The sequence below is a fragment of the Misgurnus anguillicaudatus genome, chromosome 14 (assembly GCF_027580225.2).
Source record: "Misgurnus anguillicaudatus chromosome 14, ASM2758022v2, whole genome shotgun sequence".
Lineage (NCBI taxonomy): Eukaryota > Metazoa > Chordata > Actinopteri > Cypriniformes > Cobitidae > Misgurnus > Misgurnus anguillicaudatus.
Genome location: NC_073350.2, coordinates 19,261,594 through 19,278,579, shown reverse-complemented (window position 1 = coordinate 19,278,579; position 16,986 = coordinate 19,261,594). Strand labels below are relative to the sequence as shown.

General features: G+C 38.2%; 2 protein-coding genes across 2 annotated transcripts in view; one reads left to right on the top strand and one right to left on the bottom strand.

Moving 5' to 3' along the window:
- Window positions 1-286: 286 nt before the first annotated feature.
- The window catches only part of mapkapk2a (MAPK activated protein kinase 2a), a 45,922-nt gene continuing 29,222 nt past the window's right edge, over window positions 287-16,986 (top strand). The window contains exon 1 of the mRNA XM_055184391.2: window positions 287-978. Coding sequence (XP_055040366.2) covers window positions 751-978 — 228 coding nt within the window. The 5' untranslated portion in view covers window positions 287-750. The remainder of the gene's footprint in view (window positions 979-16,986) is intronic.
- LOC129443305 (zinc finger protein 862-like) lies at window positions 6,815-10,852 on the bottom strand. The gene is made up of 6 exons (XM_055203811.2): window positions 10,573-10,852; window positions 9,541-9,855; window positions 9,214-9,440; window positions 8,635-8,999; window positions 8,145-8,544; window positions 6,815-7,505 (listed from the first exon to the last, which is right to left on the bottom strand). Exons 1-6 carry the CDS (start codon window positions 10,770-10,772, stop codon window positions 7,198-7,200), a joined length of 1,815 nt encoding a protein of 604 aa, XP_055059786.2. The 5' UTR covers window positions 10,773-10,852; the 3' UTR covers window positions 6,815-7,197.

The following is a 16,986-nucleotide window of genomic DNA, read 5'->3' as shown; positions in this document are numbered from 1 at the left end:
TTACATTAAATTAACTAAATAACAATGGCAACGAACTTAAGAAAACTTTAATGCAGTATTTGCGTAAGTATACTTGTCGATGTTTTTGACCCTCTTTCCAATTTCAGTTACGGTTAAAGCAATGAGATCATTGAACAAACCACAAACTAAACTTTTTTTAATCCGACCGGGACATGTGGAAACTAAGGTTCATTTCACACCTTTTAATACCACTCCTTTTTCGAGTCCATTCAGTGCAGTTTGTGAATGAGTCAATAGCTGACGGCTCCTTTAAGAGCGCATGCATTCCAAATACCGACGTGACGTCAGAGCAGCAAGACGCTGGACGAAAGTCGCGAAAGGCCAGCGCGCGTCTCACAGAGGACTGTCGTTTGAGATCCTGTCATTCTCGACTTTTTAACTCAACGTTTGTGATTTTAACTCACTCGGTGGTTTTACCAATACTAGGTTTCGCTTCGAAGCCATTTTACCTCAAAGTGTTTCATGTAGCTCGCCTTTTGTTAACTCTCTTAGTCTTGAATTGGCGGCTTGACCCTCGACATGGATATTAGCTAGCTAAGCTAGTCACCAAGAAACCGAAATAACGGCTCGTCAGAGGGTATGTGTCCCAATTTTATCGCCTTTAAACGTCGTTTATGTGCTTAGGGTCGAGAAGTCTGAGGCAAATTTTCGCCTTGGGTGTTGCCAAAGAAGGACTGAAGTTCGGGAGAAGTAGCTAGTTGTTTTACGGAGGGAAGAAAGAGGTGGGAGATGTTGACGAACGCGAACAGTCCGCCGAAGTTTCCGAACCAACAGCAGCAGCCACAACAGCAGCAGCAAAATCCACCCCAATTCATGCAGGGGAAATCTTCACTTCAGATCAAGAAAAATGCCATAACCGACGACTACAAGGTCACTAGTCAGGTCCTGGGACTAGGCATCAATGGCAGGGTCCTGGAGATCTTTCACAAGAGAAGTGGGGATAAGTACGCTTTAAAGGTAAGTTAGGACAAATCTGCTGTTGTGGTCGTAATTGACATGAACATGTTTGATTCAACAGGAAAACATTTGTTTTATATATAATAAACAACACACTGTAGCTATTTAACGGTTGCTGTACCATCCACATAGTAAACCTGCCTGTAATTCTTCATATTGAGTGTTTTTCGTTATAAACTGTGTATAAGGTTAAGCTCAGGTGTCTTCTGCAGGTGCTTTTCAGTGCAGAACAGTGATTTAGGAGCGAGTTAATCATTCATTTTTGAGGAGCAAGCGGAAATTGGTAGGCCATCTGTTTTATTAAGAACCAGGTGGCACAGCGGCTCCCTGTTCCATCTGGTCTTTGATATTAACCAGTGTATAAGAAAGTTAAGTATGGCTCGTAGGAAAGGACAGAATGACAAGACTTCCCCACCTCTATCAGGAGGAGATTGTTTGATCTGACGCACATCCACGCAATTACGCAAAACAGGAAAGTGAATGTTGTTTTGGTCAGGTGATTGTTAAAAAGGTGTGACAGTTTATTTAGATGTGTTTATAAGGTTGGCATGTAGTGTGTTGGTTTACATGAGGTGATTTGGAGTATTAGAACGAGATGTTACAATACGAACTGCATTTATTTTTGCATAGGATTGTCTTTTGAATCCAGTGTTAAGTTACTAGAAAGTTTTATAATAACACTAGTATGTGTTTTCTGCCGGTATTAAGCATAATATAATGTCAGCATACATAAAGGAATACATCGATGTTGATAACAAAAACGCATAAAAAAATTACTGGTTCATGCAAGAATCTATAAAAAATGCAATCTGGTTTAACTCGATGGGGCTGTTTACCAGACAGGGTTTAAACCAGGCCAGGACTAGGCCTTAGTTATATTAGGATATTTAAGCAGTATACATTTACATGTATACATTACGAAGAGATTAATCACTGCTGTGCATCTTTAGACAAAACAATGCCACTAATGTATATTTTGGGATATGCGAATGCAAGCTGTTTTTTTTTTAGTTAAGTAGGCTCAAACATGCATTTTTGTCTGGTACTAGGCCGAAGCCCTTTCCGGAAAACTGCCCTATATCCAGGGCTCAAAATTACATTTTTTATTTGGTAGCACTGGTGCTCCCAACTTTAAAGAGTTAGGAGCACCAGCATAAATGTAGGCGCACTCAAATTATGAAGCACCACAACTACAGTGCATAAGTTAATATATTTATTTTATTAAAAATTAAACACAACAACTGGGCTTTACACATCCTATGGCCAGGATTTGAAATTTGGTCTTTTTTGCTGCATAGATTCCTAAAAAAGAATACCCAAATGCTGTTAAAATAATATAGCAGCAATAATTATTTAACAATTACAGGTAACATAATTAGAAAATCTAACAAACACGTAAAACACTGATTAATTGTGACATTACAAAAGTTTTCCTAATATAGAAGGCTAATACATATTGGTATTGATAACTGCATTACCAGGATGCTATTACTAATAAATAGGCAATATTTTTAAAAACATACCATCAGCATTGTCGTGTTCCACCTTAACATGGAAAACAAGGATGTTTGTCAGATGTCCCTCGAGCAGGATGCGCACATACATCACCAAACACTATTTGATAGACAGGTCGGTGTCTCCATCAATAATGAACACATTTGTCACAACACTTTTTGTGTTTTTGGCACTTTCGCCATGTTTAAGCAAGGTCTCGTGCTTCAAATGTGTGGATTCCACCACCAACGTCGTTTTACCTGCAATCTCCGTTTCACAGGATTTACAGTATACACCGTTACATCGAGCCATTTTCATAGCGTAGCCACTCAAGTCGTATTCTTTAAGAAACTCTCTACAAAAGGTTTGACGTTTTTTCCGGAGGTAAAGTTGCATGTAAATCCAGACCGTCGTTTTTTCACATTTTCGCGCTTTGCGTACCAACGTAGCATGGTAACAAGGAATGATTGACATTCATATTAGCCAATCTGCGCTCTTCATTAAACGCAAGAACTTAATGGGGAAATTTGATTGATTATGTAATGTTGGGGAGAACGCTGAACCTGGAACAGCACACAGCATACACAATCTAAATCAAGTCACACACCACAACATAATAGGCAGTCGCAAAAATGCTCCCAAATATATTTTAAGGTCGCACAGATTAAATTTCGGTCGCATGCGACCAAAACAGTCGCAATTTCGAGCCCTGCCTATATCTACGTGTAAACGTAGCTTTGTAGACTGCACTTATTGTTGGCTCTAAAATGTTAAGTGCTCTCTGATTTGTAACTCGCTTTGGATAAAAGCACCTGCTAAATAAATGAATGTAAATGTATGTAAATGAGTTATGCAGTATTTCAATGAGTTGAAATGAATCAAAAACTCATGGTAGCACTAGTAACATCTCCATGATGTGCACCATTTGTTCTAGTAGCACTCAGGTGGGGATCTTTAAAGTCAAGAATTAAAACCAAATTTGTCTGTTCAAAGGTCAAAACAGTCCAGATCTGTGGTTGGTTTCCTCCCACTTGCTGTCTGTACTAGCTACAGAGTAGAAATGCAGAGGTGTTCATTCACCCCTTATGACATATTTGTGGTTAGTTGGTTGTAGTTTTTTAAAGCTCATGTTTATTAGTGCAAGGGTACAATTTGTTCTGGTTAACCCTAAAGTGTTACTACGATTATAGATAAGTCTACACCTCTGTAATATTTAACTTTTGATACTTGCTTCAGCTTGATGGGGCCGAGTGATTGTTTTTTAAAGGAAAGCCCTGTTGATCTTTCAGGGCCACTGATGATGTCGGCACCTTGTCTAGGTTTCTGTCATTGTGGTGGATCTCTGTGCGCTTCAGTGACAGATCTGGCTCAGCCCCGCATTCATCACCATCACACGGCCTGGCTGTTTTTAGCCCGCAGAAGAGCACTGCATGCTTCTGGGAGGCTGGATAAAAAGGGCCATTAGAGCAATAGATTGACTTGGACAGACAAGTTTAAATGGTAGTTTGTGGAATACATAAATGATCAATGTTAGGGTAGCTGATTGTTAACCATTACCCCATTACTCTGTGATTTGTGGTTGTGCGTCACTGTATCTTGCATTAGTATGTCTTGGGAATCAGAGCTGAACTGCAGTTACCTTGCCTACTATAGCCGAAGGTATACTAGAGCCAAGGCAATACACCAAGGCAATAGACGGCGTATGCACACACAATCGTCTTTTCTTCTATTTTATTTCATTTCATCTCCATAATGTTTGATTCCTGTTCTTTGTTTTCTAATTGTTTGGTCTAAACTTTGTTTGCAATGGTGGATCCGCTACTTTTCTTCATCTATCCTAAATTTTTTTATGTACTGTAAATGCGGGAATAAGTGCTGCCCCAATGTCCTGGTAAAGTAATAATTTGAATAAGAAATTATTTATATTGCGTATGTGTCGAACACTGCAGTTGGGTATACTTTGAAAGCTCTGAGGATGCTTGTGTGCAAGGCGAACGCAGATGTAAAATGAAAGTATACCCGGCCCTTAATATAACCAAATTGATCTAAAGTGCAGCCTCTTCCGATGAGTAAATGTAAGTGAGGCATTTTCCTTTGTGTGTGTGTGTGTGTGTGTGTGTGTGTGTGTGTGTGTGTGTGTGTGCTTAAAGGTTTAAGTTTACTTGGATATGAATACATTTCCTGAATCCATATATCTGGAAGTTCAGCTTGATACATTCTTTGTAATTTGATTCATGAGGTAGAACACCCTTGTATTCAAAAGAAGGAAAAATTGGCTTTGATGGCTCATGCCCTGTGATTTTTAATTCATGAACATGCAGGTTTTATCTCGTAAAGACACCTGAATTTTGCGATCAAAGTCAGGCGCAGTTGTAATTTAAATGCACAAGGTTATGAAAGGGCTGTCTGACTCTACAAAAGCCCCTAAACCTTGTTACCCTATCTTTCGAGCTAGAGACATTTATTTTTATTTTTTTTAAGGACAACGATTTGCTCTTGCATATTTGATATATTTTTGTGCAATAATATTTTTCATGCTGTGACATTTAAGCACATTGACAAAATTATTGACTAGTGTAAATTTTCTTACTGTCTACTACATGGATCAGAATTTTAAAAAATCAGCACAACATTTTTAGGTGATGTTGTAATGCTTTGTTGTTTAAGTTTTGTTGTTGTGATTATACAAGATTTAATTTACTCTTTGATCCATAAATGTGCATCTGTGACGTGACATCTGATATGTTGAGCTGATTAAGTTAAGGATTAAAGCCATATGGTGTCTGTCTTTTTGGTACTTTTGTGTGTGCACATGGTTTTCCAGATCTAGAGCAGACTTAATATTGTTCAAAATATTGTCATCTGCATTTTAGTGTTTAAACTCCAATCATTCTGAATTGTAGGTATGCTGCAGTTTTGAGTAGAAATTGACTCATTTTACAACTCCACTAGCATGTTATTTAGACAAAATAAAATCTTTTAATTTGAAGAAGCTGCCGTTTTTACTTGAATGTCTTTGGCTATAGACGGTCTCAGCAGTAACAACATAAACAAGCGGCTGTCGCGGTCCGTACGTAACTTCCGGTAAACTCCGCTAATAATTAGTGCTGCACAATTAATCGCATCGCAATCGCAATCGCAATGTCAGCCTGTGCAATTATATGACAGCAAAATGTTGCAATTATATTAAATAAATAAATGTGAGGACTTGTTAACACAAACTTTCTGATGACAGTTTGATGATTTTCCTTGCTGTTTAAAAAAAGAAAAACGAACAAAAAAGGCAGTGCACCGTGTGGCATGCACGTGTGTGGTGTGCGTTGTCACTTATACCAGAGCGAAGATGGATGCAGAGGAGGTTGACAGTGATCTGGTAGCAAAAAAAATGTCTGTTGTATGCCGGTATTTTGGATTTAGGATTACTGACACTGAGCAGTTGCTACATCACGTGGCAATACGAAAACATTTCTAGTTTTACAAATACACATTTTAGCTAAACTGTGTGTGGATTTTCCTTAAAACCCATCAAGCTGATTCATGGTACCATTTAGTATAATCGCAATCGCACATCGCAATATTAGCAGCAATAACCGCAATGGGAAAAATTACCCAAATCGTGCAGCCCTACTAATAATAAATAACAACAAAGTACTTTAAACGTAATTTATTTATATAACAAGCAAAAAAACAACAACACCACATAGATTACCTAGGAAGCAAAACATTTGTTATTTTCGACGAGGCATTTGTTCAAGAGATCAGTTTTGCAACTAGTCAGACCATTAAAAAAACAAAACCGGAAGTAAAGTTCGGATCCAGACATGTATCGCGTGCGTTCGATGAAACAGTCTATATGCCACCGCTGTAAAGGCTTATTGCACTATTACTGTTAACGATTATTCGATTGATTGATCGTTAATATAAATGATCATCGAATATGTGAAATTGCATAAATTGACATCCCTAGAAATGACACATTGATATTTAGTACTCTGCGCTGGATGACCAGCCATTCTCCAGACAGAGACTATAGAAATCTGTTAAACTTCCTCAGCCCAACTCAGATGTTGCATTTCCCAGAGTTGTTTAATCTTTTGTCTTATCACACACATCCAGTAACAACCTGATCCCGAAGTAGCAATCAGTTTCACAACTAATATTTAATGTCAGTGAGACCCTGACTGAGTCTTTGAGATCTGTTAAAATGAAAAATGATCCTGTATTTTAATGCAGTTTGGGTGCAATGTTTAATAATTTTTTTATGAAAGAAAAGTGGATTTTTGTTTGTAGCCTGTGTGCTGTCAATTATAGTTCTTAGAAAGAAAATCAGTATTGGCAGGGCTTGACATTAACTTTTTGAGGAACTTGTCCTTCGGACAAGTAAATTTATGTTTCACTTGTCCATGCACAAAAATCACTTGTCCGGGTAAAGATTTATAATATCATTTATTTTTTGTGTTTTGCTAATGCAGAATTCGAACAAACCACTGAAAGCATCCAAACACTATCAATATTAATACAATTCAGTTGAAACAGTAGAAACAAATGTAGAAGAAGAAGTTGAAATAAACAGTAGAAGGATTTCCAGTATTTCATAGTATAGTATAATACAAAGTAATACTTTGCACGCTGATAGAGGTAGTGGTGACTCTTGGTGTAATAAATTAAACTATCTGACCTTTATGCAGGCTCTATGCAAGTCATATTGGCAACATAACTAGAACACTATTCATCCTCTGTATCTTCGGACCGACGCCTTGATTCCCAGGGGTTAAATCCTGGGCGCCGCTGCCTTTGGCTGCAGGTCCACCACCTCTCAACCACCAATCCAGCATCAAAGTCTTGCAACTTTGGGCCCTCTATTGACAGAAATAGCAGCCTATGAAGCTGGACTGAGTTGAGGCTAGTCCTCCAGTCAGACTTGACGCGTTTCATAGCTGAGAACCCTCTCTCACACACAGCTGTGCTGACTGGCAGGACCAAGTAAATTTTCAGGAGTGTCACCAAACTCCTGAACCGTTCACATCTCTCATCTGAAAAGACAGTAAAATATAAGGTTATATTTTATCGGTCTTCTTTCATTCTGATGACAGCAACCATACTGAATGGCACTACGTTTGCCTTTTCTGTCTTATACTGTTTAAAAATACCTTAACTGTTGACACTACCCTGCCACCAGGAGGTGGTAGATATGGAAAAATTATATGGATATGGCTATTGAGAATGAACCCCTACAGTTTTGTGTCAAATTCTTACAGTAGTACACACACCTGACTTCAGAATATTTAAGAATGTGTCCCTCATTGGAACAGCTGTTCTTCCCTGAGCAAAGACCTTGTAGTCTTGAAAGTTGGACATGACATCTTCTGTGCTTATGCCCTCCCTACACAGGAGGACACTGAAGTGACTAGTCAGTGCCCTCAGATCCTCCTGACCACTCTCCCTGAATTGAGCACTGCCGTCTGACCTATCCCATTTGGGCCAGCAAGAAGGATCAAAGGCCTTAAATTTACTGACTGGACTGCCCCTTTGTAAGTCCCTCAGCTTCTCCTCTAAGTGAAAGATGATAGCATCTGTTTGGATCAAAACAATTATTTGAGTTACGTTATTGCCAATACATTAAATTACACAGGACCAATCTATAATGTAAATAACACTACATTTCTCCTTACCAATCACTGCAGCTCGTTCTGCTTCCAAGCTTGGAACTGTATTTTGAACGTGGAACTGCACTCCTCTGTGTTCTCCATTAGTCTTCACTGCCTCGTAGACTTTGGCCATCTGTGGACCCATTTCTGTCTTGAGTGCTGTCAGGTTCCAGTAACATGTCTCCAGGCTTTCAACCGCTTGACACACCGTGTTGTTGTCTTTCTGGAACTCTTTGCTCAAAAGAGCGAGATGATCCAGTGTGTCACACATGAAGTGTAGGAAGATTAAATGGTGCAGGTTCTTGAGATACCCAGTGACTTGTTTCGCTCTTCCAACGACAGCTGGTGATGGTTTGGGGTTCCTTTCCATGCTTGCCATGTCCTCAAAATGGGCCAGGAGGACAGGGTAACTATCACATACAATCTACAAAAAAGAATTCTTATTACATAATATCCATTTAGCATTACTCATTAATAAAATCTGCTGAAAAGCTGTAGTTAATTTAGCACTGACCTTTGTTGCACGATGCACATATGGTAGCCATCGGGCACCTTGAAGGTTGGATGGCTTTAGTACCTTCTCCTCCAGGGCCTCAGCAATCAGGTGAAGCTCCCTGAGAGCCTTAGGGGAGTAGTGGTACTGGTCATACAGGTTCTTTAGTGTATTCTGAAGCTGTACCATGTTGGCATTTTCTTTAATTGCTTTAGTCACACCCAGCTCCAGGCGATGAGCAACACAGTGTATGGAGATGAGGTATGGAATGTCCCTTAGAAGCTGCGCTGCCACCCCATTTCTGCATCCGACATTGACTGCTGCTCCATCGCTGCCAAATCCCACTAGCCGTTCTTTCCAGTCATCAATGCCAGCTTCTCCAAATGCTTTGAATAAAAAACACAAAAAGAAAAGTCAGTTGAGCACCACACATTAAATGTAGACATGAAAACACAGATATTACATTGCTAAAACAAACCCCTCTGGATTAAGGTAGTTCCAACCAAATCAGTCCCACTTGTCAATTGTTTTCTGCATTTCAATATCATGACATTTCATGTGAAAACACTGTAAATCTACCATCCAACCATTCCACATTACCTGCATAGATGGCATCAAGGATCCCAGAAGCATTTCCATGCTTAACAGCTTGAATGGAGAGGAAAGCATTTACTGGACCCTCGTCTGCCATGAAGCGGATATAGACAGCTTCATTTTCAATGGTGCCACCATCAGTTGCCCCATCAATCATGATGGAGAAATGTTTGGCTTTTCTCAACTTCTCCATGAGCTTTTCCCTCTCCACATCATATATGTTACAAATGAAGCTGCAAAGAACAACATTATTCTGTTAACACTTTGGGCACTGTACACAATAAAGCATTGTTTGGCTACTTTATTTGTTTATTTTGTCTGTGTGTGACATACCGAGCACATGCTTTGTCTGAATTGTAGCTGTCTGGGAGTGTCCCACCAGTCCTGTTGATGAGCCCAAAAAGTTCAGGAAATTGAGTGAAGGGTTGCTCCTGCTTTGCAACGTAATAGGCTGTGTGCATAACGTTTTTCATTTTATTAAAAAAGGCTGGGTCCATTTTTTGTACACTTTGGACTATAGTTGGCACTTCTGCATTAGGACATTTTGCCTTTTCTGCAACAGCACAGTGCTGGTGACGTTTGCTGAGCCCGTGGGACAGCAGTGTGTCATGTCTAAAGGCACTTGTCCCTTTGACCAATGAAGATGAGCTGAAATATTATAAAAAAAATAATATAGGTAACAATTTAGGTGTTATTAAAAAAATTTATTTGTTAAACATTTACACAATTTCTGCAGAATTAAACACTTTCTATTATGTACTGTTTTGCAGCTTCGTCCCAAGATCCCTTGGTAACATTCAGACCATGCAGTTAATTTAATGCTCAACACTTAAACAGGGATTTCATTACTTAAGAGGAATTATTTACTTCGTCATCTTAGTTACATACATTATCAGGGCTTGGAAATAAAGGGACTTGCTAAAGTAGGCAAATGGCTAGTAGAACATAACCTTTCATAATAATTTCAGTAAAAAATTAACTAATTATTATTAATAATTTTATAATAATTTCCAAACTGCAAGACGCAGTGAAAATTTATATACAGTTAACAAACTAACGTTAGCTTGCATTGCTAACGACATTGGCTAACTCAAATTCGGTAGGTTCCCTCAGTATTTGCAAGCTATACCTAGACTTACTGTATAACTACTATATCTAAAATAATTTTGGACAACAACGGACAATGGATTTTGCCACTTTCTACCCAGCAGAGGCTGATTTACCAAGGGATACTTTAAAACGTGTAAGTTAGCTACTTTACATCTGAACATTAGCTAATATTTAACTGCATTTAACCAATACGAATGCTGTTAATGCTTGTTTACAATACACGGCTGTCGATGCTAATTAGCTAACATCACTTACTTGTCAGCCAGGTTGGGTTGCCGCCGACAGACGCCACAGAACATTTCTCCGTCTTCATAAATAACCCAGTCGAATTCATCTTTCCATCTGGTTAAAAATTTTCGCTCCCGCTTTAATTCATATGGTGCTTTTTGTGTAAGTTGACATGTTTTCGGGGCTTTTCCTGGCACTTGGCCGGGTTGCGGAGCCTGAAGAAACATCGCTCTCCACTCCAGTCTTTTTGCCTCGCAGAAAATATGCCGTCCCGCCCTCTGTGTTCGGCGCGTGCAGCTTGTTTAGTAACAACTATGAGGTGTGTGTGTGTGTGTGTGTGTGTGTGTGTGTAAGTCAGGGCGCTGCGCTCTCTGTTGAATATTCCGCTCGGTGTTTGCGCTGCGCGTTCTGCTCTGTCGTTAACGGCACATAATGTTAAGTAACATGCAATTTTATTTTGTTTGAAATTTAACTTGTCCGGTCGGACAACTAATTTTCTCTTTCACTTGTCCTTCAAAAAATCCACTTGTCCCGGACAAGCGGACAAGCCTTAATGTCGAGCCCTGGCAGGTCACACCTACAGAAGAATCATAAATCGGAAACGACAACAAAAAATTCAATTGGTGCATCTCTAGTTTTGAGGAGACTGAGATTTTAGCATTTGCATTATTGTTCGTCCCATGTCACACAGCTGTGTGTTCTTATTCACCTTATTCCGCCCAGGCCTTTTTAATTCTTTGCTCTTCCGCATTTTGTCAACCGACTTCCGCTGCTAATATGGCACAGTGCATTCCCTGGTTAGTTTGGTGGTTAGAAGATTGTTTGTAGTTCACTATAACTTGCGAAATGCCAAATATCGCTACTGCTGTAAATGTTTTAAATTAGGAGCACGGTTAAAACTTCATACGACGCTCGGATAGTCTTTATTGTCCCATCAATCGTCTCGTGGTTAGACGATATGAAGTGGCCGCGGCAAGTAACCTATGGGGCATACACTCTAAAAACAAACGGTGCTATATAGCACCAAAAGTGGTTCTTTGCTCGTAATCATAGAAGAACCGTTTTTAGTGCCATATAGCACCGGTGAAGCACCTGTGTAGAACCAAAAAGTGCTATGTAGAACCACTTTTGGTGCTATATAGCACCGTTTGATTTTAGAGTGTATTACCTCGTCCTGTCAGGAGTTGATGGAGCAGCATTGGAAATTATTAAAGTACTTATGCCTACCAATATTTACACAGTGATTTCGTCTTTTTTAAAGCAAATGTGCACCTTTGCCAGTCCAATAACTATTTAGTTTTTATGTGGTAATGTACCATGATAGAATTCATTTGCAAACTTGCCAACACTTATTCCTTCAAATCAGGAGGCTTAAATCCTTTTAAGTGGAATCTACAAAGCTCACATATGGTTTAAAAAATTCCTTACAGATAATATCTGATCACATTGTAAAGGTTTATATAGCTGCATGGCAGGTTACATCTGATCACATAGTAAATGTTTAATATAACTGCACAACATCTGATCATATTGTAAAGGTTTAATATAACTGCATGGCAAGTAACACCTGATTACATTGTAAAGGTTTAATATAAATGCACAACATATCACATTGTAAATGTTTAATATCACTGCATGACATCTGATCACATATGAAGGTTTAATGTAACTTTACAACAGGTAAAATCAGGTCACATTGTAAAGGTTTATAAAAATAACTATGGACTAAGAAACAGCTAACTTTTCAGCAAGACCCTGCAATAAATTAAGACGCAGCTTTATCATAGTCATCAGGAGCTGATCCCAAGCGTATATCTGGAAGCTGTTGGTGTATGTACTGGTAAAGTGCTTGGCTACTGTGTAATGGATGCAATATCAACCCTCTGTAAAGCTGACAAAGATGGTTGTTTCTCAGCAGAGTTATGTACATTTGTGCCAGCTAACACATTGGAGCAGTTTCTCGGACAGGTTTACAGGACTAGGCCTTAATTATATTAGGACATTTTAGTTTTTACAAACAATCCCTACAAAATAACAAGACTGGTGCGCATCTTGTGACAAAACAATGGCACTCATATATGTTGAGGTATGTCTCAGTACAAGGTGTTTTTAAATTATTGTAGCTCAAATATGCATTTTAACCTGGGACCAGCATAAGCCCTGTCTTGGAAACCGCACCATTGTTTTCCCATATCAGATGTAGGTTGCTTCAGGTTGAGTTGTGATTTTAAAGTGTAGTTGGTTAGAGAAGGATGGATCCTCCCATTGTGTTTCTGCATCACAGTTTAGGAACATGTTGATTGTATCATCCTCACAGTTGTCCACTGCATCACTACACATCAATGCATCTGTGAAAATAATATAACCATAAACATTTTAATGTTAGTATTTAAAATAAACTTGCATCATGAGAATTAATATAAATGGCACCCATACTTAAACAGAACAGTGTGTAAGAGAGAGATGCATTAAAAAGAGACAGTAACATTATACACACAACCTCTACAGGGCTCAACTGCCCGGTGGCCCGGGGCAAGCGTGAGAGACGTTCGGGCCAGTAGAAAGGATTGTCACTTGCTCAATCGGGCCAGTGCTTCACCCTCAGTCACTAAAATATATTTTCATCAATGTATATTATTCAACATCTTGGAATCAGACATTTACTTGGGTAAAACACAACGAAAGAAACAATGCAATATTTTGCACAATTTTCTGTCAGTTTACAGGTAAAGCAGAAAAGTTTGGAGCCTTTTTTCATTGGAATATGTCTGTTGTATATGTATGCAATTCTATTTGACTTTTGAATTATTATTTTTAAATATGTGACACTGACATTATTTTATTGGGGGCCAGTACAAATTTTTGCAGGGCAAGTGAAAACCTGAACCACTGGCCCGACTGGGCCAGTATAATAAAATAATTGCGTTGAGCCCTGCTCTAACTTCAGTGTTAAATAATACGTCGTTTAATAGGTCATTATCAGTATATGAATGAGAAATTAACTGACCTCCTAGCATCTAAAATCTCAGTAACTTGTAGGAATCACGTGAGCTACTGTAAGAATGTAATGTACCATAATATCTCGTTGTACTATCGTAAATATAAAAATATAGGTGGGCAATTAAAATCATTCAAAATAGTTGCATTTTATAAACTAAAGTTACTGATCTTAAGTGTATTTGTAGAACGGACTTCACAAATCTAACTTTAGGCGAACGAGCACATAGTTAGCTAAGATAGCTTACCTGAAACCTTTTCAACACCCGGCGTGGTTTAAAGTTACCGGAACATCGTAATCGAACCATTACTTGGGATAAGGGTGTTCCTCAGTCGGCTTCCCGTCCGTTAAAATTGGTAAGAAACAAACATAAAGGCAATTGAGTGAGCTTTTTAAGTTAAACGCGTCGCCTTTAGCCACTGCCTCAGCTGCTCATCATCTATGCGGCCAGAAGTACGTTGACAAAATGAGCACAATGGCGCCGCCCTTGTTGTCGTGAAAAATAAGGTGAATAAGAACAGAAATGCAAGCAGGGTCATTTCAACAGGCCAGTAAAAGCTGTAACATTTATTTCGTTTTTTATTTAAATTGCGACCCAAGAAAGATTATCAAAGGTATTGTGTTCAAATTTAGGAATTAGAAAACTAGAATAATTTTTTTATAGCAAATCATACATTTACTGTTTCCTACCGTCAACCTGATGTGTGTGCATAGTTTTTGTTTTGATTAGGGCTGGACCAGAATATTCGATTATTCTAATATTTGTCCGGTGGGTTGACATTCGATTTTCAATTTTGAGATTCGAATATTCTTTTTTTATACAATATAAGCGTTAATGCAGAGCATCTGCCAAGCAGGAAGTTACATTGCCGCTCTATAGGTGTTCTTTATTTATTACAGTTCGTTGAACTTCTTGGTTGTTCCTCTTTTGTTTAAATAGCCTAACTGTTACTCTTGACTGTGTCAGTAATTACTCTGCTGCTAATTTCAGACATGGGAGTGATTTGTTTGCTAGAAAAATGTTAGGCTACCTTTATTAAAAGTATTGCTGTTAACAGACCTGTGTTTTGTATCACTAGTGCAGTGTCTGATCCGCCCCGAAGCTTCGAATATTTGGTGTTGATTACTACTGAAGCTTCGAAGCTCAAAAAATGGTATTCAGACCAGCCCTAATTTGGTTTCAGTAGCATGGTTGTAGTATATTGCAGTAACCGTGACAGCCAAAATACATCGGCCTATATATGATTTAAAATAAAACCTTTAATAAATTGTTGTTAAATTGTATTTGTTTCATGTTTTCAGATGAGAAGAGAAGTTTTTTAGTTACAGATTTAATTTCACCATCCAAATCAAAATCCAGAAAAATGAAAACGGAAAACACAGAATTTAAGGCTAAATAAAGCGAAATTATTAAAACAATCGCTTCTTCCCTTTCATTATATCTTGAAGCAGTTCAGCCTCTGGAAACTTGCAGACTACTCTTCCTCACTACTCTACCTTTCTCTTTATCTTCCCTTTTTATAACTTTCGCCTAATTAGCTTGAAAGAAGGTAGTGGTGGATTTTGGCAGATTTTTCCTTGCACAACCACAGTATGCAGGTGCTTTCAGTTTCTCCATTTTCCGCCCTGTCACTATTAAAATGTCGGTCATACAGCTGAACTCTCAGTGGCTTACATTTTTCCTCTATTTGGTTTCTCACTTGTTGTTTCCTGTGCAGTAACCACAACTGCCTCTTTAATTGGGTTAGCTGTGCCCACCTTCAGGCTAACAGTGTATGCTTCAACTTGCCTTTCCCTTGCTTGTCACATGACAAAACCCAATGTACACATCAGCAGTCATGTTTACCTGTCCACACAAGCTGTTATGAGTGCTTTGAAATGATTCCAAGAACATGGCCTGATTGATTGGTTTAGATATCTTTAGCCAGGATGCTACACAAGTTTTCTCTTTAGCCCTTCAGACTGAGTTCAGTGCTAATGTTTAAGATGACGCGTGATGGCTCATTGGAATATTTATCTTTTTTTTTATTCTATTAAGATTCTTAGGCAGAAATAGTTTTTACTTAATCCAGTACTTTGTAAATAATATTGAACAAAACAGCTGTCTGATAAACATGCTGAGAAGCTAATAGTTAAAGTCAAGTCACAGCTCATCAGTTAACCTCTTTGTGTGTCATGGGAAAATTTCTGCTCATTCATGGTATTTCTGGTTGTAGTGTTGAGAGGAAAAAAGTGTGTGGTGCTAAAATCTGGAAGGTTAAGTTGTTAGGTTTTAATGTGTGATTAATTTATTGTTTTAGCTGAGACAAGTACACACTTTGGTACCCTATTTTTAAAGCTTAATACAGTCTTTCTCTCAAAAGGTCCACTGTAAAAAATACTTTGCTGCCTTAAAATTTTTTGTTGAATCAACTTGGATTTACAAGTCATTTCAACTTACTATTATTTATCTTGACTAGAGATGAGTTGTTATAACTACAGGTGAGTTGTTATAGCTTATAAAATATAGTTGAGAAAAGTCAACTTAATTTTATAAGTTGTGACAACTAATCTCTGTTGACATGACTTGTAAATCTGAGTTGATTTAACAAAAAATTTTAAGGCAGCAAAGTTGTTTTTACAGTGTATTGTTTCGGATTAGTGAATTTGTATTTTGGTATAAGCACCTTTTCTACTATTGCCTCCTATGACATATCGCTTTTGGATAAAAGCGTCTACTAAATGCCTAAATGTAACTGTATTTTACACACTGGACATTAGGGTGGTGCAGTTAATTAAAACACCCTGTGCTAGTGTTTTATAGTGTTTACATTGTTTTATGAAAAGGGAAGTGTTACTTTTTCTGCGGATATTCCTGGCAAATGGTTGTACTTCCTCTCAAGTCATGAAATTATGAGACTGAGGTTATTTTTCTAGTATGAACAATTTTAGTAAACGTATTAGTAATCTCTGGCTAGATTTGTCTGCTTATACATTTTTTTATACTTTCTGCTGTGTAAGAAATACTTGTAAGAGAAACCATTACTCATAAACAGTCTCGGCGTGAATGAAACCAGGCATGTTATGGTCACCCACCTTCTGAATTAAAAGTGACATTTTTATTATGTAGGCTTAACATCAGAATGGTCTTGCTTATCTAGCTATGAGGTCATCTGATCAGCCTGACTTTTCTGCTTGTATTTTATTATTTTACCAATAAATGATGTAATGGTTTTACTTGATGTGTTGCTCAACCTAGCAAATATGAAATGTGTGTATCAGGTTTCATTATCTAGAATCCCCATGTGGGACCATCTCCATTTTCATAGAAGTTAATTGACCACATTTACTACAGAGTTTCTGATCTCTCAGGCAGTGAGACAGGTGGAAAACCCCTAAGGAAGAACAGATGACTTTGCTGCATAAGGAAGCGTTTTTGTTGATAGGATGATTATCATTTGGCT